Raw genomic sequence first — 23,280 nt, forward strand, 5'->3', positions numbered from 1 at the left:
CACTGCGGCTGTAGCTGAGAGACGCCGTGTGTAATGCAGGCTGTTAGTGATGTTAAATGAAGCTTGAAGCCTGGCTGACAGCAGCATTCCTCCACAGGCTCGGCGCTGAGAGAGGAGGAGAGGGGCCAACAAGGGCAGAGTAATGGTCTAAGAGAAACCACGCAGGACACGGCGCTCGTTGCGGCGGACGGGCCATTATCTCATAAGGGCCATTATCTTAATGGGGTGACCGTCTCGATATGACAGATATCACAGAAGGACTGACACATAAACAGTTTTTATAAGATGAATTTACCAGTGTACAATCTCTGCGGTAAAACACAATTGACCCATAGCTGTATACTGATGTAAATAACCTTGTCAAGGTGGGTTACAGTTGTTTTTTATGTGTGTGTATATTGTTGAATGTTGTTACAAAACAAAAGTTTACTCACAAATACATAAGTACACGATTTTCCTTCCTATATTCATCCGCGATGAAAGCAATGCGTAAATAACTTTCCAGGACATAACGTTTTTCAATTCACCCTTTATGAATAGGATCACATTGTCAGTGTTAAATAAGGTTTGCTACAAAGGTACATCATATAAAACTGTTAAATATATATATAACTTTATGACTCTGAAAATACATAGGATGGTCTTTCACGAAGCGCAAGTCTCCGCTAGTCTCTTCAGGTCAGGTAGATAATGTTCGGTTCGACAAATCGTCTGCCGCGCTCGCTACGTTTCCAAATCCTGACTGATTTCAGTCCATTACACAACAGTGGTAGCAGAACTGCAATAGAAGAAAAGTCAACAGGTTTGTTGTAAACGTCTATTTTGCGTGTGCTCAGTTGGAAAAACTCCTTACAAAGCTCATGTATGTGTTTTGTTTTTTTGAAGCAGCTGATGTGTGTATTTTGTGTTCATATTGGAAATCCTTCCCCACAGAAATTGTTTGTCCGTATTTCTTTGGTCTGTAAAATTTCAATAGATCCTTGCACTTTTCACGATCCAAGTCGCAAACTATCCTGCATTCGTCATCGCACTGATCACTTGCCCGTTTTGGCATCGGCAAACAAAGCGTTGGCCGGTTCCAACTCTGATTGACAGCACAGGGGGATCCATTCCTCACGGTCCACGTAAACTCCATGACGAGAGGTCCTCACCCCTTATCTTATGAGACTGAAGGACTAATGGAGAGACTGACAGACAGGGCTAACAGGACTATGATGAATGCTCCCCTCCCCCGCACCGCTGTAGCTTTGGAGAATGACGAGGTTCTTCCATACGTTGCACCTCTCTTGGGAAAATCTTCCCCCACTGGCGTCAGGATACCTGGGATTTAACAACACGACAGTTAGGGTGCATAACGCAATCACTTATGTATTTTGAGAGGTTCTGGTGTTGTCCCAAATCCAACCCTTGTTGGACTCTAACCAAGGATAGACAAATCTTCAAGGTGTGGAAAGGCAAAAATTCATTCTTTAATTTGAATAAAAAGCCCTCTTGATGTCAGTGATATTAACGGCTAAATTATTTTTAGTATCTAATGAGAAATCTGTAAAATAGCTTTTTGATTGTAGTCTTAAGCATCAAAATAAACATCTTTCAAATTATCTAACACATACATTTATATAATTAAAACAACAAATATGGACATTATACAATGTCATTCTGTCTGTTATCTTGCTGTTAACAAGCTAAGTGATTAACCTGCTCAGAGAACATATCTTACACAAGTTACTACACATAATCATGGACAACGTTGGCCATCATTCAATATGTTTCTATATAAAGTTGCGAATTTAACTTTATGCGCAAAATGAGAATCTCGCATAAAACATTTGCGAATAAAGCAGCGTTTCCATCCGGTGAGTCGAAGAGATCAAAATCTTCACTTCCTGGTAAACTGCCGCTAAATATATAATAAAAGCTGGAGAAGCCATTGTCTATGATAATTTTTGCATATAATAAATTACTTGAATGTAATAAACACATTTTGGAGAAAGGTGCCTGCGGTTTGGGAATGCAGTCGTGTAAGACAGTTCTGGAAGGTAATCATACCAAAACACTTTGACGACAGACTTTGCTCAGGCATTTCAGAACAACATAAACAGCACTTCAGATGCTGTCCAAAAAGATTGGTTCACTGCATAGACGTAATTTACGGGTGGGACGGGTGGGACATGTCCCCACCACTTTTTGCCAGGGTCAATATTGTCCCCACCTCTTTTTAAAACATCGCGCGGCAGGAATGTACCAATTCTACAAATAAATAAAACATCTCCAGTTAACTGGCAGAGCATTCATTTCGTTCGTTTTTTTAAATAAGAGACTATCTAGAGCTGAAATGTGTTTTTTAAATCAAGTGATCAAAGTGCTTGTTGCCGCTGCGATCAGTGGCGCGGATACAGTGTTTTCTCGTGTGGCTCGCGCACACGCCACACTGTCTTCACTCGGACGCGCGCTTCAATCCATTGCGGATACTCTCTATTCGTTCTGGTGAAATCACAAAACATAATGCACACAAACGTGTCCTTGCTTGATATACAACCACTGATGAACATAACTGGTTTTGATGAGAAAAAAAACGATACGAGTGCGGATTAAAACCCAGAACCTCTGACACGGTTGGCGAAAGTTCTACCACTGGACCATTAAAGTACACGTTGTTCAAACAGGCGGATCTATGTATTTATTCACACGAAGATTCTCGGCACTGACAACATATATTAGGCTACATCTCATTAAATGACAAATTAAACCCCATGTAGCCTACTATTTAAATCCATTGCTGGACATCGTAATGTTATTGTACATATATCTGATTTAGCATTGTATTAGCAACCTCCACCCCACCTGTCCCACCCACTTTTTAAAACAAAGTTACGCCACTGGTTAGTCCAGTTATACTATCCCATCGCAAAGTCACATGATTTTTTTTTTATGTGCATCGAGGAATTTATTCGGTAAATGCGTTTCCATCGTAGTTTATGTGCATGTTTTTTTATCGGATAAAAAATGTATCCGACTCAAACGAGCGCATACGTTTTTTATACGTTTCCATCCAGCAGTTTTTTATGCAATATCCCAAAATGCGCATACAAATAGGTGGATGGAAACATAGTTATTGTTAATCAATTGGGGTATTTGGCATGACATTAGCCTTTTTGACAAGCAAGTCAATGTCCTGAGTTGTTGTTTTGTTTTGTGGCACTTACTGTGGTTGTTTTCACTCGGCCTCCCGGCTGCGCACACGTCCAGCCCGTTCTGTTTACCAATAGGTCACAGCCTTCGTCATCCAAACAAGGCATCATCTCACACCACTGTCTGCTCCTGACAATATGCGCTGTTAAAAGAAGAGGAAAACAAATATAAAGGGGAAGTTAAATACGCAGAACAACATTCGCAACCTATTTTACCTCTGTAAGTCTATAGATTTCTTTGTGAAACAGACACGTTAAATTTAAATTAAACGCAATTAAACAATCTTATTTATTAGCTATTATTTGAATCAAAGCGTGGTCTCTATATGACTGCCAATTGGTGCAACTGAAATTCAAAAGAATTTAAATTATAGTAGAAAGTTTTAGCATTATATATGAATGCCATTAAGGTCAAGTTTAGTTAATAAATATAAAATTGTCATATGACATAGGTCATTCAGAGGTCAAGACATTGTAGAATAAAGACATTTCATGCAACAAAGGAAAAGAGCAATGAAAGAAAAGAGCTCCAGCACTTGGCCTAATATCCTAAGCCTTTCTCTTTGAAACAGATCGCTAAGGTCCAACAGTGAGAATTTTTCCTGAGGTAAGATTGTTTTTGCACTTAATCAAACATAAATGTCTATTTATAATAACTAGGGCACCCTTACATGTTCATTTGCATACCGTGACACCCCAATTGGCCCTTAGAGAGAGAGAGAAAAGGGAGGGAGGAAAGGAGGGAAACTGAGAGAAAATGAAACAGAGAGAGAGAGAGAGAGGAAAAAACAGTACATTTGTGAGGTAGAGAAAATGATAATCAGAGTGAAATATAACCCAGGGAAGCAAAAGTACATAAATATTAGGGTGGCAGAATTTGTACGTTTGGAGAAAGGCTAACAAAGTATTTGGAGAACAAGTAGATACAAATGGATGCGAAATGTCATTCTCACCAAAGGAAAAGGCACGTTCTTAAAGGTAAAAAATAGTTGTAGGGATGGCTTCCAAACTCAAAGTAGTTTGTTATGTAGTGAATGTTTCCCTCACAGCATCTACTCTAGGGACTAGCTTCCGCTACTAATCTCCAGCATTAGTATTCACTGTTATGCCCTGGGCCATAACGACAAATAAAAGAGCCTTTCATGCAAATTTGGTACGTCTTCATTCTGTAGGCATGATTCACAAAACTGTAGGATGCAGCCAGTGGTGCTCTAATCTACGCTTTGAGTTTATCATACTATTTAACATCGGTCTTACATGTATTTTTTTTATTTATAATTTTTTTTTTTTATTCAGGGTTGGGTGCGGGTTGGTTGGCTTGATTGGTTTTATATTGATTGGAGGGCTTGAACAGAGTATGGTTAAAAGGAGTGCATAAAAGTAAAGTTTGTCAAGACAAACAACTTTGTTGTTTTGACAAAGCCTTGCCTGAATGCTTAAAATAGTTTAAAAAGCCTTTATAGAGAGTTGGATAGACAGATGGATGGATGGACAGACAGACAGATGAATAGATAGATAGACAGACAGACAGACAGACAGACAGACAGATAGATAGATAGATAGATAGATAGATAGATAGATAGATAGATAGATAGATGGGTGAATGGGTAGATAGATATGGATAGATGGGTGAATGGGTAGATAGATATGGATGGATGGACGGATAGATAGATAGATAGATAGATAGATAGATAGATAGATAGATAGATAGATAGATAGATAGATAGATAGATAGATGGATGGGTGAATGGGTAGATAGATATGGACGGACGGACGGACGGACGGACGGATAGATAGATAGATAGATAGATAGATAGATGGGTCAATGGGTAGATAGATATGGATGGATGGATGGATGGATGGACGGACGGATAGATAGATAGATAGATAGATAGATAGATAGATAGATAGATAGATAGATAGATAGATAGATAGATAGATGAATGGGTAGATAGATATGGATGGATGGATGGATGGATGGATGGATGGATGGATGGATGGATGGACGGACGGATGGACGGACGGATGGACGGATAGATAGATAGATAGATAGATAGATAGATAGATAGATAGATAGATAGATAGATAGATAGATAGATAGATAGATAAGATAGATTGATAGATAGATGGGTCAATGGGTTGATAGATATGGATAGATAGATAGATAGATAGATAGATAGATAGATAGATAGATAGATAGATAGATAGATAGATAGATAGATGGGTGAATGGGTAGATAGATAGATAGATAGATAGATAGATAGATAGATAGATAGATAGATAGATGGGTGAATGGATAGATAGATAGATAGATAGATAGATAGATAGATAGATAGATAGATAGATAGATGGGTCAATGGGTAGATAGATATGGATGGATGGATGGATGGATGGACGGACGGATAGATAGATAGATAGATAGATAGATAGATAGATAGATAGATAGATAGATAGATAGATAGATAGATAGATAGATAGATAGATAGATAGATGGGTAGATAGATATGGATGGATGGATGGATGGATGGATGGACGGACGGATGGACGGATAGATAGATAGATAGATAGATAGATAGATAGATAGATAGATAGATAGATAGATAGATAGATTGATAGATAGATGGGTCAATGGGTTGATAGATATGGATAGATGGATGGATGGACGGATAGATAGATAGATAGATAGATAGATAGATAGATAGATAGATAGATAGATAGATAGATGGGTGAATGGGTAGATAGATAGATAGATAGATAGATAGATAGATAGATAGATAGATAGATAGATAGATAGATAGATAGATAGATAGATGGGTGAATAGATAGATAGATAGATAGATAGATAGATAGATAGATAGATAGATAGATAGATAGATAGATAGATAGATAGATAGAGGGATTAAGGGAGAGACAAACAGATTGAATTATAGTCCATGCTCTTCATTGGAAGTATGTGGTATTTTTTGATGCAATTTGCTCTCGAGGAAAACCGTAAGTCAGATCCGAATGTAAAGTAATAGCATCCCATGTCAGGATGAAGGACATGAAAAGCTGAAAAGCTCTAGGAGCCGTTACATTTTATAAATGTCTGGTCTTGCATTAGGGATTTGTCAAGCCAACACACTGTAATAATGATGCCCCCAAAACCCTTTATTTCACAGTAAAATACTCAGCTACTCCGAAACCCCCCCCCACATCCCACCTCTAACTCATTCTCTGCTTGTCTCTGGTATTACGTTGGATCACTCCAGCCTTCAATGATGCATGCCACATGACAGATCATCAACATTTTAACACTTTAACGAACTAAAGTCAACAAATCCACAAACAACAGCTGAAGAGAGTCCTGTCAGCACAACACGTAAGCTCTCAGACTCGCTCTCTAATGAGCTGTCCTCTGTCTCCTGGTATTGAGCATTGAGACTGTCACTCCACTGATGGCAAACAGACTATGACAGAGTGCACAAAGTGCCTCTCCGAATCAACACATCAAAGAACTCTGGGAACTTCGTGGTTTCGGTCAAAGGGGCACAAAAGTAATATTAAAGTTGCTTACAGAGAGCAAAAAGTGACATTGTTCAGATAGTATGCTTTTATCTGATTCTGAATGGAAACATCTCATTCTTGCTTATAATTTATATAACTCAGACTATAACAGATTTGAATTACAATTTCCTGTTATTGTTAGATGCTGGAAATTGAATCTGTTGAATTGTAATCTGTATATTTGAAGTATCCACACGTTGGGACTTAAATTAGAAAAAGGCAAAAACAAATATCAAAATAATCCCTGCAATCAATTCTTGCGAGAAGACTTTCTTGCTAACTATTCATGCATCTCTAATGCTGGTACAGATGGCATCTAAATTGTGACAGATCACTGAATACCTCCATTATCAAACCCAAAATTATTTCTTTTTTGTATACATAAAATATGCAGTGTGCCTTTTTAGCCGTGGCTCCGCAATTCACAAATATTTAATCATTAATCAAAATGATTCAATACAAAATGATTTGCATTTTCTGAAGGAAATATCAGTGCTTGAAAGAATAGTATGTTTAAGATGTTTTGTTGGATGTATATGAGAATGAACCCACTAAATGACATGGGTTTTTTTCAGTGTAAAAGCAGATGCACTAATCACAAATCAGTATGCAAATTTATTTAAAGAAAACCAATCACAATGAATATTAGCCTACAGTTAGAAAATTTAAAAAAATAACTAGCTGGAATGTTACAAATGAATCGTTTGATTTAAAGATTTGAATCTTTTGAAATGAATCATTGAAACTGATTCACAGAAATGAATCAAATTTATAATGTCGCTTTTGCGACTTAACTTTAAATCAGAGACACTATTTCAGCATTTATTAAAAAAGATTAAAATCATCACAATAGTGCTTAGTTTTTATATTTCCAGCAACATCACTGTGAATATCATTGTGAATATTAGATATCTTGCCTGACCCTACATGCAAGCAATGTAATGGTCAAATTCTGGGTATTTTTTAAACCTAAATTTGTTTTTTATAATGGGGTCTTCACAATGTTCAGAGGAAAGGTAGATCCAGTCCTCAAGGCCCTGTCATTCCTGCCCCAGTTAAGACTTTAGCTGTGACTGATGACCGATGCAGAGGCCAGACTCGAGATTTATCGGGACAATAAATGAGATGGGCTGCTCATTGCAGCGGACTGCGATTACTCAAACGTTTGGCACAGAGGAGAACATCAAACATCTGTCCATACATTTTTACAGCAGACACTGCTTGAGAATTCTATACGTTTAACAGTCACGGTAATGTCACACACTAGTATTCAGATCAGCTTTGCTTACACAGGAAATGTCCATAATTTACAAGTAGCACATGCTCTTCTTTATAATGAATTCATGAGCTTATTCCAAACAGTTTCTTCACCAAGCCCCTTCTGTTCTCAATGTTAAGCCCCCCACTGTGATGAAATCAGTGAGGGGATTTATGTCATAAATTGCCTAGATAATGAACTGGATGTGAATAACAATTAATATTTTCTATCTATTGTTTTACGCCAGTATTTTCTGCACCGCTTTTAAAGACACTGCTGAATCTTTTATTGCACATTTTCCACTCAAAAACAAACCACGACCAGTGTAATCAGATTCACGAACGAATAAATCTTAGATGAGTTTGACAAAAAGGCTCACAAGTTATTGTTTTAAATCAGCCTGAATGCATCTGAATAAAGAAAAATCTAAATTCTGAATGAGAAATCTGGATGAATCTCTGGAGACTCACAAGAAGCCTGATGAAACCTTTTTGAATGAGCTTACTGGATCAGTCATGGCGGCTTTTTTCCAAAAGCTAGATCGTAGAACCATTGCCATCAATGATCTCTACGATCAACTTAGCTTAGATCCTTTTGGGAAATGCAGCCCAGATCAGTTACTGAATAAACATTCTAAACAAGTTATTACTTTCAGTCATATTCAACTCAAAATCAAGAGACATTTTTTTGTGTGCACTAGCATTAATAGCATTTCTTTGTAATGTGCATGATACAAATTTGCCACAGTTTTTGTAATAAATATTATTTAAAATTCTTATTAAAAATTACAATTACAACATTAAACATAATTTGATTTGAGTTTAATGATAATATTAATACATACTATTTATAATCAAATGTATACACACAATATTTAGTATAACATTTTAATGTTTTCAAAATTAAATGTATTTATTTGCCATAACGAAATTCCAGACAGTGATGTTGTTATGGTAAGTAAATAAATAAATAAACAAATTTGCAAGTTTCTTTGTAATAAATTCTAAACATGATTCATAATTGAATGTAACACATTTGTTAATTAGCATTTTAATGTTTTAAAAATTCAATTTATTGTATAATCTAATATTTTTGTAGTCATTTTATATTTATAGATTTATTCTCATTTCATTACACCATCATAAAACTTGCTTTGATAATGAAATAGAATAATACTTGGATTAATCACCAAATACACAGAAATGTGTACACTGCTAGTTCTCACTTAATTGATTCTAGAAAACACAATTACGGTATTTCTGTGAGAGGACGTTTGTGTAAAGTAATATATGAGGAGTCAAGGCGGAGAGCCTGTGTAATCTGTGTTATCATGGGCACACCTGCAGACACTTCATCACAGGGCATGCTAATTTTTAGAGCATTGTGGAAACACAGAGGATGCATTATATAATTAGTTTCTAGTGGGACCACTTATGTCAAGCCTCTGTATTTATTTAGAAGGTGAGTCCAAATAACAATATATTCTGTGTCCTTATCTGTCCTTTCAAAAATATAAAGCCATGCCACAAACTGCAACCCATATTAAAATGTAAAGAATGTGAATGGCAATTCTAGCTTTTGGTGTTCCCGACGTGATATTCCCAGATGGAACGAGCTCCATCTTGACTTAGGTATCTTGATTGATGGCGTGGAACTTCTCTAGCCACTCCCGAATGTTTTGGGGAGCCAGTATCCCATTTGTAATGCTGCCGCATAGTACCAGCGATGTGAGGCAGATGCTTTGAATTGGCTGCCTGGGGTCAGCCCTGACCTATCACATCCATCTAGGCTGTGTGACTAGGGAAACATTACTAATCCTTGGACTGACATTCCGAATTCGATTGAGGAGTCAAAAGATATGGAATTAATGCAGGTGCTCAGTGAGCGGGACTCGATTATCCTGACACCTGGCTGACGATCACCTTGTCTAATTGTTCAAATGCTCTCCTTCCCCTGACTTTCCGCATAGTTTTCGGGGCATATTCCAGCTGTCGGCTCTCACCTCCTCGCTACCACCAGCTGAGGGAATTGCGTTCTGTTGCTGTCACTTCGCGCCCGCTTCCAGGCAGAATCCGCAGTCCCTCTGAGTCCCAACATGCTGCAGCCGCCTCTCGTTTAGCTTTTTCAGTCTGATTTGATATTGATGCCAGACTTTCCAGGCCACTTTGATTCTGTTCTACATGAAAACTTCATGATGGTTTATTTCCTGTTGGTTTGATGATAAATTCATTTTAATTGTCATGTCGATGTCATTACCCAAGACATCTCAACAGATTCCAGAGAGCAAATGTGTTTTCGGCTCTGCTTTTCTTGCTATTCATTTTACATGGAGGCGGTTTGCAGTTAGAACTGACCTGTCAGTGTACTTGTACAAGTTAAAATTTAATTATGCTACTAACATGAATTAAACATAATTCCAGCCTGGTTTCATGCCAAATAATGTTGTTTTTTCCATGGTTCAGTCTGTTTGTGAGTACTTAATTTTATATTGAACACCACTGTTACACTGAATACAAGGCTACACCTCCAAGTTTTGACTATATATTACCATACAAAAGTTTTTAAAATAAGTTTAAAATTATAACATTTATTTGTATTATTATTTCTGTGATGCAAAGCTGAATTTTCAGCAACATTACTCCAGTCTTCAGTGTCACGTGATCCTTCAGAAATCATTCTAATATGCTGATTTGCTGCTCAAAAAACATTTCTGATTGTTAATATTTTTGTGGAAACTGATTTTTAATTTCAAAATAACAACATTTATATGACATCTTTTGTACAAAGATTTATAGAATATTTTGATCAATTTAAAGCAGCCTTAATGAGTAAAAGTATAGATGTTTTAAACTATTTTTCTGATTCCAAATTTTATATATAATATATTAGGGGTGTAAATCGGACAGTTCGTCACGATACGATACGATATCGATTCTCTCAGCCAGCGATACGATATTTTCCGATACTTCAAAAAATTCCACGATACAATTCGATTCGATTCGATTCAGGGCTATATCGATCGATTAATCGATATTTAGATTATGTTCACGCAACCAGTTAAGTTTTTATTAACTCACAAATGCAATCAAAATATATAACATGAACGTTTAATTAAACTCTTTGAAAATTGCACACCCTCTCCCAATTGGTACATTTATAACAGAAGTGGTCATTTGCAAGTACTCCGTTCTTGTTCATTTTCATAAATCATGTTTTTTATTATTATTGGGCATCCAAGTAATATCAATCAAACTGCAGCTGGGTTGTTTTGATTAATAATAATAATAACTTAAAAAATACAGGTAAATTACAAAATTAAAGTTAATTGAAAGTATGCTTTAATATGTTAAAAGTTTTTTTTTTTTTAGCAGAGCAGATACATTCACATTTCATCTTTCTGAGTCAAACAAAACCAAGTAATTGCTATGATAAATAATACAACACTCGGTTAATCTTCATAACGTTAATCTCCTCAGCTGACATAGACGCCTAACAAACTTTGTTGTTGTGATAACGTACACGCAGTACAGAGAGCTTTTCCCTCACCACTAAACGAGCTGCTTTAGTAAGGTTCCGTGAAAATGTTTCAGGTTTTATTTTCCTTTTACGCCCTGAAGAAGATATCACGAGTTCATTGAAATTATCCATCCTCGATCACTTTTAGTCAGCTTTGACGAAACTCCTCTTAGCCAGCGCGTCTTTTCAAAGTGACTTCTGACCTGAATACTGAGTCGCTAAAACGGATTTATCGTGTTGTGTTCACCAACAAGGGTGCGAGTGCTTGTCTGTTTCTGCTGTAAAACATGAACTCGCGATGCCTTGACAGCGGACAATACCGACTTTTGTGAAAAAAACTTGTTTAGGGTTTAGTCAGACTTGTCAGGCGTCTTTTTCAGATGAGGAGATTAACGTTACACACCGGCAGGCGGTTGGTGAGTAAACGAAAATGTGCGCTTTGGCGGAAAGATGTTACATGAGAATGTGGAGAGTGTCATATATTATATATAAAGAATACTTCAGGTTGTAAAATGTTATATGGTGAAACTCCCAAAAAAATAAGGTTATTTTAAGGTGTCATTGTTACAGTGTAATTACATTTTTAAATACTAAGTAATATTAATTAACACCATGTACTTACTTGTGTAAGTTGTAGGGTTAGGAAAAGGGTTTGGTTTAGGTTAGTAATTATGCATAATTTACTGTTATTACTACAGTAAGTACATGTAACACGTAACAATGACACTGAAAAAAAATGAAGGGCTACCAGAGTCATTCAATTGAGAGTAGGAAAAACTGGAACAAGAACTCGGCATTTTTCCTTCTTTGCCATGCACAACCACTGAGTCAGATGTCATCTAGTGTCATCTTGTTTTACTGGTCTTCAAATGTGCTAAATACAAAAGTCTGCTCACCTTCCATCAGCAGGGCTTGTTTACTCAGCACCTGCTGTCATGCAGCTAAAGCTGGCGGTCTTAGTTCTAATACATAATGGCAGACGTGACGGCTATTCTTTCTCAGTATCAAAACCTGTCTGATTGCCTGCCTTTTATCAGATAAAGCCATGGGGCACAGAACAAGATAAAACAGCCTCTTTGCCTCATTTGAAGAGATCGGGCTATATTTAGCAGAAGCTTTTTTACTAAAGAAACAAAACGATTGAAGAAATCAATAATTCTTTAATAGCTGCAGACATTCAGAGAGCCAAATTACACTAAATTAAAAGCGAGTGGAGTAAATAGTTAAACAGCAAACAAACTGAGGAAATATTGAGGGAGCTGTGTTGTTCAAGAAATGATTGTCTTCACATGCAGGGGGTAAATTGTCAATTGGATACACTGAGATTTTCATTTTAAGGCTTAAATTTATTTCTGAAGAGCAGAATCCATCGGTTGTTAGGATATAACTGCATTTTTGAAAGGCCAAAGCCTCAAGACCTCTGCTCGCACCGATGGAGAAATTGCATCCGGCTACCTTGTTAGAAAATGCCAACGTAGAGTGACTGATTTTTATTGTCAATTTGTAAGCCATAAGACAATTTTCCAATAACGGCAATGAGGAATTACTGAAACACGACATCCACAGCATTTTTTTTCTACGTGCATTGTTCCGTTTACACTAATTTTATTTTTTCATCTTTATCGTTTCCTGGATTCTGTGCTATTTTATCATGCTTTTGCATTTTTACCACATTTTTCCAGCCATGGTTACTGATTGGCATGTGGTGTAGCCCACTACAGGTGATGTAAGGTCGAAGAAACACGGAGGACTGTGTCTTTCAAAAGCAATTACTCAAGAACACCTACTTTCATCTGGCCACGAAGAAACTCCTACCTTACGAAATATGTCTTGAAATTACTCGGGTGTCATAGCAACAACTGAAGGCAAGAAGACATACGACCACATGAAGATAAGTGCAGGTCACGCTGAAAACCAGTCCATGCAAGACTAAAACTAAATTGAGGAAAAAGGGAATGCGACAAATGTACAGTACAAGTGCAAAATATCATTTAAAAAGCTCTCGATTAAGTGCTGCCATTTGCTTCAAGTGGACAAATTCAGTCGAATCACATTAAAAAAGCTTCAAGCTGAAATAAATGTGGTGAAATAAAAGAGCCAGTATTACGTCTTTCCATTGTGTTCACTTTACAGATCCACAAGCTGGTTCTTTTAAATTAAAGATTTGAGAAAGTTACGTTTGTTCATATGGCAAACGGTAGTTAAACATACAATTTGCATTCACTTGTCATTTGTGTTTGCAAAAGTTTGGTACTATAAAAAATAACGTACAGTGCAACTAACATAGTCTTAATTTGTGAATGAATGATTTGTAATGAGCCAGTACATTTAATAAATCATTCAATCATGGCACTTTACAACAACACAACCTTGTTTCTGCCGCGACTTTCAGCATGTTTCCTATAACAATGTCGGACGTTTACATTTTACGTGGCGTGAGAAAGTCACATAAACCATGCGAAATCCGATCAGAGCGGTCAGACAGCGGATTTCAAGAAATTTTCATTTCAAACCACATTATGAATGTAGCTCGAAACGGAAATTTCATGTGACTTTTTTGCCATTCACGCATGCTAAATCTGATCGGATTTCAATCAGATTTGCACAAAAATACGATTTGGACTGACAGTCTGAACGAGGCTTCAAATTCTGGTTCATGAACAATTGACTCAAATGAGCCAGTTCATTTAATGAATAGACTTACTCAAATAGACTTACTGGTTTGTATTCACTGAATCCATTGATTGCTTTAACATTTGACTCATTTACTGAACTGCATGTCTTTCAGTTATGTCTGAATCCTAATGCAACTTTGTTTATTTAAAGATTTTTGGAAACTCAAGTTTGTTCATAATATGACAACATGTAGTCAAGATTCACTTGTCATTTGTGTTTGGAAAAGTTTGCTATTAAATAACACGCGGCAGCTCGGAGCTAATCTCACAAATCTAAATTTCCCCAGCGTCCGCCACCTCGTAACACATTCGGCACACGTGACCTCAGGCACTGATGAAACCTGCGGCAACATTCCAAATCCTGTGACTGACACTTCAGCCACACTCACTGAGCAGTGTAATCTCATGGATCACTCTGGAATCTGAAAGCCCCAGCTATGGCTGCTCTGGTGGGCTTAGAGGCAGTGGCTCCAAAAGCCTGGATGAGTCCCACCTCAGCCCCTCCTCATTCTTACCTTCCACACATGCTGGACTGGCTCTGGTAGTGCCGGCAATCTGGCCCTTCCTGCAGGCACACCTGGCCGTCTGCCGGGCGATGGTCCTTCTTGGCTGACTGCTGTCCCTGTCCAGAGTCACGATTTCACATGTACCTGCCACCAGCTGACCTGAATGAAGGACAAAGAGTTTAGATAAATGTCAGCTGAGCTTTCAATAACACCGGGATGACAATCACATCTTTTAAAGAAAACGTCAGTGGTGCCAAACTCTCCGCCACAATGCTTGAATGCTGTGGCTGGTTGCCAGGGTGTTGCTAATATGTTCTGAGTGGTTTTTAGCACATTTATATGTGGTTGCTAGGGTGTTCAAGGTGGTTGCTAGGTGGTTACTAACCCATGTCTGTAATTCCAGTCCCTAACTATGGCTCAGGTCTAGGGCTGCATGATTAATCAAAACAAAACTGAAATCTTGATATGACTGCAACATAGGCTGCGATTTAATGAATTAAATATATGCGATGCATGTTTCAGTGTTTTCAAGCAAGCAGCTCATGATCTGTTTTTTCAGTGTCTCAGAGCGGCTCAGTTCACAGTTAATGCTGCTCCACATGAACTCAGTTCGGGTCGCTTATAATGTGCATTTGGGAACACGACATGCACCAACCATCTTCCAAAGTTGTATTGTAAAATTAAATTATTTTTTTTTTTCTTAAATATTTCAGATTACAAATACTGATTACAAATATTGCAATTAGTAATATTTCTTATTTTTAATTTTAGCAATAATAATTATGAGTAATTATTACAATATTAATTGTAATATTTATTTGATTTATTAATAGTCACATTAATATATAGCCTATCTCATCCTTTTTGGCCAAATTGTGCAACCCTACAAATAAGCACACCAAACCTGGAGCTCTTTTTCTTGTAAATCACATTTAAAATCCCACAATCATCACAGGTCCCCCCCCCCCCCCCCCCCCCAGTTTGTGCAGCCCTATCAATGCAAGTTCATGCTTTTTTGTTTTTTTTGCTCGGTTTATCATCTACCGGGTGAAAATTGCAAGCCTGATCACTAAGAAAAGTAATAGTACAGCTCTCCTCAGCATGCCGCATTAATTAATCTCATAATTATAGCGCAAACGGTGAGGAACGACTGAAGTAGTGATGTTAAAAAATTGCAGTCATTTTTCCATCATTAAAACTGTTTTAGCCATAAAAAAAATGTATATAGCCATTTTAACAGGACAAAAAATAAGCACAAAAGCGAGAGAAACAGAATCATGACGCAACGCAGGCCAGATTCAAACCAGCGTCTCCCATATAACACCACACCGCACCGCTCTGTGTTTGGAAGTAGCCCACAGCTTTGACAGAATAAATGGATTTTTACGGTGCTGAGCTGTTAGTTTCCCTACTAATATTGTAGACTGAGGCATCACCCTTGTTAGCAGACTGATGGGGACCAAGTTCTGCTGAAGCTGCACACTGCGGCCATTGTTCAATGTTCCTCTATTATCCTGCACCTGCATAAACAGGAATCTATATACACGGCTTCATCAAGCCAGTGCAATATGTTGGATATGGACCTGCGACAGTGAATCATGTCCTAGCAGTGACATGTCAGCGGAAAAAAGCTTGATGCATCAGGGTGGGCTGCAGATCTTCCACAAAGCCCACTGTAAGTCCAGACAGATGGCTAAGAAAGCAGCGTACAACCTCTTGAGAGATCACTTATGTTAGATGATGATTAATTCAGCGACGGGATGCATCAACACCCCAACCCTCATACAAAGCAATGGTTATGTACACAGTTAGGTTATCCTTTGCCAAGCTTTTAACAGGCAGTCTGTCACAATTGCCATAATGGCCTACGCATTACCTGCAAGACAAAAAACATCTACATTTAAACACTACCGCTGATAGTAAAGAGTATGCGTGCCATGGGCAAGGTATCTCTTTGAGGAATCTGATTATTATGTTTTTACTATTATATTATATTACCACACATCCAGCAAGCAATTCCACATCATTTCTTTCTATTAATAATAATAATCATTAATATTAAATGTATAATTAATAATAATAAATAAATAATGCTTTACTAACATGACAGGAATTCAGGGCAAAAATGTATATATATATGTATATATATATATATATATATATATATATATAAAATAATAATATTTATTTGCCTTGAGGTTCTCTCATAATGTAAGTACATTTTTTTCCACCAGAAACAGTTAGATTTTAGCTTTACACTACCATTTCTAGTTTCTACTGCTCTCTCTTAATGTTACTGTAGCTGACTGGTAGAACATGGGTTTGATGCCCAAAAAACGTATTAATAAAAAAAAAAAAAAAAAACACTGCTTCATTGACTGCATCATAATGTGAAAGATGCACAAAATAATTTGCACTAAAATATGCCACATAAACAGTTAAGATTAAAAAGAAATAATCAGGGATGTTGTTAAATGTACACTAATGTTCATAATCCACAGCCAGTAATGAAATAAAATAAAGTAATAAATAAAATAACAAAATAAGATTGTTTCTTGACTGGGGTTGAGTTCTGCAAGTTGCAGTTCATATTAAAATAAGCCACATAAATGTTAAGATTACACTGAAATATTGTTAAAGGTATTGTTCCTTTAATAAAATAAAAAACAAAAAAGTAATTTCTCTTTCTTGACTGGGAAGGTTTGAGCAAGTCACAGTATGTTTCATAGCACTTCAAGCAATTTTATCTCAAAAGATCCAAGAAAATGTGATTCCTTGTGATATGGCTGCAGATATAGAGACAATTACGCTCACTACAGAAAGAAGTGTTCAATCACAGAAGTGTGTCTGAGTATTGCAGTCAGAGCCGATCGGCCCTATACGCACACTACGCAAGTTGCGTAGGGCCCCGCAAATTACTCAAGACCCTGCCTCCCCCTCGTGTCAAAGCGCGTCAATCAAAGTTTACAACATCGATGAGAAAATTAAGCGAATATCCTTCTAACCAGACAGAAACAAACTTGTGTTCTCTCCTCTCCAGGTTTGATGTCAGCAAAGAACAGTAAAGTTAAGTTGATGTGCATCTCTCTCTAGTCTGTCTGTCTAACCCAACTGGGCAGAGCATCTTTTGGTCTGTCTGTGTCTTGTTTGCTAATATCGGCCACTTCCAGGGCTGTGTTCTGTGTTCTGTGCCTGACAAAAAAAGTGAGAGTGAAATACAACTATTTATTACTTTTGATAAACGACAAAGGGCAACGGTGTTTGTTTATAAACTGCAGCTCGGAAAAGATAACCGGCCGTGTCGCGCGTTAACATGCGTTCATATACTTGTGCACGAAATGAAACGTGCACTTTCCAGCAAAACATCTGTGGGGACCAGTACAATATATGGGCGTGATGACACTCCTCATTATAGGCGCACATACTTTTAAAACAAGACAATGATTATCTAGTCTCCAAGTCAGTTTAGTTACAACTCGGCAAGAAAGCAATGTATTGCCTATTGATATATAGGCTATATTTAAAATGTTGATTGGCTGGACATACTGATCAGTATGGATGCACATCCCTCAGTAAATAATAACCTTTATTGCTTTTATCATTTAAAACACAGTGACATGCTATGGCAAGCCATTTTAGCTTTTATTCATTTACAGGATGCATTTTTGATATCAATAATTAAATTTGTATTATTTAAAATGTGAATTCTTGATATTAAGAAGGTACTTTTTATTCTAGTAACGATGTCTATTTCTGATATCGGGAATTACATTTTCATTAGTACTAGTTTAAGGAGGGAGGATTGTAGTGGGAGCACTGGGGTGTCAGGTGTGACTGTGTGGCAATGGCAAATGGTTTACATGGGTCAGGTAGGAGGGCCCCTTAACAGAATTTTGCTTAGGGCCCCAGGGAGGTCAGGGTCGGCTCTGAATGCAGTCATAGTATGCAGTCTTAGAGCAACTGTGATCTAGTGTAGCTGTGAGTGACATAATGAAGGTGTATGTCTATAGCACATGATGGATTATAGCATCTACTTGCCTAGATATGGTGGCCGGTGGAATTATTGGCATGTAAAATTACCTGTGTGTCTGTATATGTATGCAGCTGAAGTTTGATCTACAGTGTGTGAAATGGTTCATCTGACCAAACATGCATGAGCTCCAACACAAACAATGATGGATGGTGCTTCCACCGCCACAGACACAGCGTCAGTGCAGAGGTACTGAATGTAAAACCACATCCAGGCTGGATTGGTTTGGTTTGTATATCTGTTTTATAGACATAAATAAAAAAAATACAGCCTGTTTCTTTTTTTTACATTTATGAGCACAGCTGAAAATCTGCTTGCCCCGGGCGCTAGAGAAAAGAAGCCATAATTTTCAGAGGCTCTCCTCTCCTCTCTCAGCCCATCATCGATTCATCAGGATGCGAAGCCCATCAGCTTTTATTACACCCAATATTTCACTCTACATTTGAAACTGAGAAGAAATTATTGCAGGTTTGTCAGAACTGCCAAAATAAACAAAAGAGTGTGAAGGAAAGTTCTCCAGACAACCCTTGTTGCAAGCTACTCTCGTCATAAAATACCAAGAGAACTTTCAATTCAATCTATTTTTGGCCAACTCAGTTGCTGGAGCGCTTTAGTGATTATTGGAACATTTTCAAGAAGTGATTTGATTTTTTTCCCCCCTCTCTATCTGTTTTTCTCTTCTCCATACATCATTTTTCACTCTCTTGCTCTTGCTTCTCTCTTTCTGCAAAATCAAATATCAGCATACAATAATCAGAAGGCATTGCTATAGTGTCTGCTCTAATAGGTGAACGTCTGCTTTTTCTCTCTTCAAAGACTGAATTGAACTGAAGCTCTGAATAAAGTGGAATCGTTGATATGACAGGGCGGATACTTCATGATTACATCATCACAGAATAAGATGTGAGCGCAACTCACAGGAAATGAGAGCGGTGATGTGGGTGGAAACTCCTCGTTATCAAAGTTGCTCTGAATTAAATAATGTATTCTTCAAAATAAACTCTCTGATTCTCGAGACGTGGGACAAAACGGGTTACGGAACTGAAAAAACAGACACTTATGTACAGAGGAATCATTTGGGATTTCTTGCTTCCATTTTCTTTGCTGTCAAAATAATGTGTCAGGCCATCTGCAGATAAAAAAAAAAACTAATGTGTGCTCTCATGTCAAATATTTCTAATAAATATTTGCAAATGTATATATGTAATGATAGATAGATAATGTTGTAATTTTGACAACATTTTGCTACATTTGTGTTAAGAACCTTCTAGTGGTCATCTCTGATTAATATCAAACTAATATCATACTTAAATCCAATAGCAGGTAAAAATGTGGCTCAGAATCAGTGCACTGCCTTTCCCCTTTCTAAAAAAATGTTATCTTCTCTTCCTGTCATGTTTGACAATACCCAGTCTCTCTCTCTTTCTCTACGGTGCCCTAGAGGTGAGCCCTACTCCAAAGCTGGAAGAAAAAAGCTTCACCATTCATTTCCAACTTCAGCCCCAAATAGGCCGTAATGACTGGGCTCTGATTGATCCCGGAGAGAGGAGTCCATAGAGCCATTCATGGAGGCTAATCAGCATGCCAGGAGCAAAGTCTGGTTCTGCAGTGACTGAATGCAGACTGTGAGCGCCCCTCCTTTAATCTCTCACTCATTAATTCGGCCCTGCCATGGCTTTATGACCCTTTATGACCATACCCAACACGGCCACTGTTTTCCACCACCTTACCGTAGCCTCCTTTCCTCCGCCACCCTTTTTCCCCTCTATGTCCCGTGAGTCAGAGTAAACCATCATTCAGTGTGTTTACATGCATGTTCTTAACCTGATTATGCATAAGCCAACAATGTGTGTGGTCGTGTAAACATGTTAATCTATTTTCCTTTATCAGAGTAAAGTCAATAACGCCTTCAGCATAAACTGGTTGACACTGCTAGATTTTTACCTCACCTGGCATGTGTACACCTTAACTTGTGTTTTGTTGGCTTATTGTAGTGCGTATATCTGGCTGTGTGGTTAAGCGCCCTTAGGGCCAGATTTACTAACAGCTTGCGTCAGCGCAAAACCTTTTTAGGCGTTAAAAAACTACTGTAAGGATTTACTAAAGACACGCAGTGAAAAATTTGCGCTGAAAAGTTATTTTTGTGGCTGACCTTATTGCATATGCATTTGTAGGAATTTCGCTTTCAGGCGCAAAATTTATGGGAGGAGAGAATTTAAATGAATCACACAAGGTGATTTACTAATGTTTTCGCTCGTCAATGTACTGGTGTTTGCGCCATTATTTACCGCTCAAAAAAAGCACGTCTTAAACCAGACGCCATCTGGAAGATTGCGTTGGTCATTGTGGAAACTATTTGACTGCGTCTGTGTTCTTTAATTTCCACGTCGTCAATAGACGTGCAGAACTTTTTCACTCCCATCGGCACTGTTTTGGAATTGCGCTCTCATGCAAATTTGCCCTGTTTAGTAAATCTGCCCCTTAAGGTGTGTCATATTAGCGATACTTCAGCAAAATTTTGTTGTCAAAAAAAGGTCCATTGTCAGTAGCTTAGCAATGTATGAAGCACAACTCACACAGAAGTCACTTTCTAGCGGTGAATTTGCATGACCAACTTTAACATAAGCAAAATCTTCGTGGAGAACTTTTTTTGCCCTCACGCTTAACTTCCAAATCTGCTCCCTACTGAAAATACTGCATTTCACCAGCGAAATTTCACAGAGCAACAGTAAATGTGACTGCACTTTTACTGCAGATTTAAGTGCATCCCTATGCAAGCGAATGTTTGGTTTTCGCTAAATGTGGCACTGTGCATTATGGCCAAACATCTCCACTTTGGTCTCATCTGTCCAAACAACATTGTTCCAGAAGTCTTGTGGTTTGTTCAGATGCAACTTTGCTAACTTAAGCTGTGAAGAAGTTTTCTTCTGACAACCCTTCTAAACATGCCATACTTGTTCAGTCTTTTTATAAGTGTACTGCTATGCCCCTTTTTTAGTTGAGCCTGTTGAGTCGATCTGGAGGGAGTCCTGCCAGGCGGAAGTGGACCTATCTGCGCATCAAGAAACGACACACTGTCCGCTTTGGTTCTCCCTCACGTTTCCAGCTCCACTGGGACTGCATCCTATGGTGCAGACATGCCCGAGGGTGCGTCTGTAAGCCTTTCCCCGATCGCTTTGCTTCTGGGAGTTGTGGAGATTCTGCCAGGACGCGGTCCGTCTATTGTTAGTAGCCCCATTCTGGCCGTCCCGAGTATGGTTCTCTGATCTGGTGTCCCTTCTCGGCAGCTCTCCATGGGAGATTCTGGTCAGAAGGGACCTTCTGTCTCAGGCCCCATCCACACTACTGCTTTTTCGTTTAGAAATGGAGACCTTTTGCTTCGTTTGCACCTCCCGTCCAGACTAAAACGGCAAAAACGAAGACCTAAAACGGAGAAGTTTAGAAACGCTGCCGACCCCGTTTTGAGTTTTGAATCTCCGGAGGGCGCTTTAGTGAAGACGGGTCAAAACGCATGCCCAGTGTTGGTAAATGGTCACGTGATCCGCGTTTTCAGTCGTTTTAATGTGGATGGAGATCAATTCTAATACGCAGCTAAAACGCTGGTGTGGACGGAGATCGTATTCGTTTTAATTCTCCGCTTCTAAACTAAAACGCAGTAGTGTGGATGGGGCCTCAGGCAGAGGGCTCAACCCTTCACCCTCACCTGGGGTTGTGGAAACCAACTGTCTGGTCTCTCAACTGAGATTGTTGAGACCATACTTCACTCTAGAGCTCCCTCAACAACAAAACTATATGCCTTGAAGTGGAGAGTTTCCACTTTATGGTGCGGAAATTGCCAGATGGACCCAGTTTACAGCAGGTTTGTACTGTTCTGGAGCTCCTGCAGGATCAGTTCTCCGCAGGGTTATCGCCTTCCACTATGAAGGATACGTGGCATCCATAGCTGTTTACCATGCACCTTTGGGTGGGGAATCATTAGGGAGAAATCCGTTGGTGTCGCATTTCCGCCGTATTGCTTAGAAGCTTTGCACCTGGTATGGTGAAAGCCTTTCTACACCCTAGACCAGGGTATGTCCCCACTAATGTGGCACAATCTATAGTTTTTCAGGCCTTTTGTCCTCCCTCCTTTCGGACGATGGACCAGGAAAAGCAAAATTTGCTATACCCAGTTATTGGGTATTGGATGTTTACGTTCACAGAGCTGCCCTGTGGCATAAGACTGATCAATTGTTTGTTTGCTTTGGGTCGCCTAGAAAAGGGACACCAGCATCCAAGCAAAGAATGAGCAAGTGGATAGTCAAGCTGTCAGAGCTCATTCGAATAGGATTATGGCGGCTTCAAAAACCGTATTGTCAGGGCTATCCCTACAATATGTGTGTAATGCCAGGTGCTAATGTCTTAGTTGTGCTAGCCATGATTCACAGTAGACAGGCACTTGTCAGTACAACAGAGTGGGTATTATCATTCCCATAGCGTTGCTGTCTATGACAGCACAAGTTCACTTGAAAGGGATCGTCTCAGGTTACAGTAATAAAGTTGGTTAACCATGGTTCCCTGA

General features: G+C 38.4%; 1 protein-coding gene across 2 annotated transcripts in view; it reads right to left on the minus strand.

Annotated features, from left to right (window-relative positions):
• Nucleotides 1-262: 262 nt before the first annotated feature.
• Nucleotides 263-23,280, minus strand: part of tafa5b (TAFA chemokine like family member 5b) — a 46,777-nt gene continuing 23,759 nt past the window's right edge. The window contains exons 2-4 of one of the 2 annotated variants that reach the window (XM_079858551.1): nt 14,702-14,851; nt 3,207-3,334; nt 263-1,320 (exon numbers count right to left, since the gene is read on the minus strand). In XM_079858551.1, the coding sequence (XP_079714677.1) occupies nt 1,312-1,320; nt 3,207-3,334; nt 14,702-14,851 (287 nt within the window). In that variant the 3' untranslated portion in view covers nt 263-1,311. The remainder of the gene's footprint in view (nt 1,321-3,206; nt 3,335-14,701; nt 14,852-23,280) is intronic. The other variant, XM_079858552.1, reaches the window with a different exon arrangement.

Source organism: Squalius cephalus, assembly GCF_949319135.1.
Source record: "Squalius cephalus genome assembly, chromosome: 23".
Classification (NCBI taxonomy): Eukaryota; Metazoa; Chordata; class Actinopteri; order Cypriniformes; family Leuciscidae; genus Squalius; species Squalius cephalus.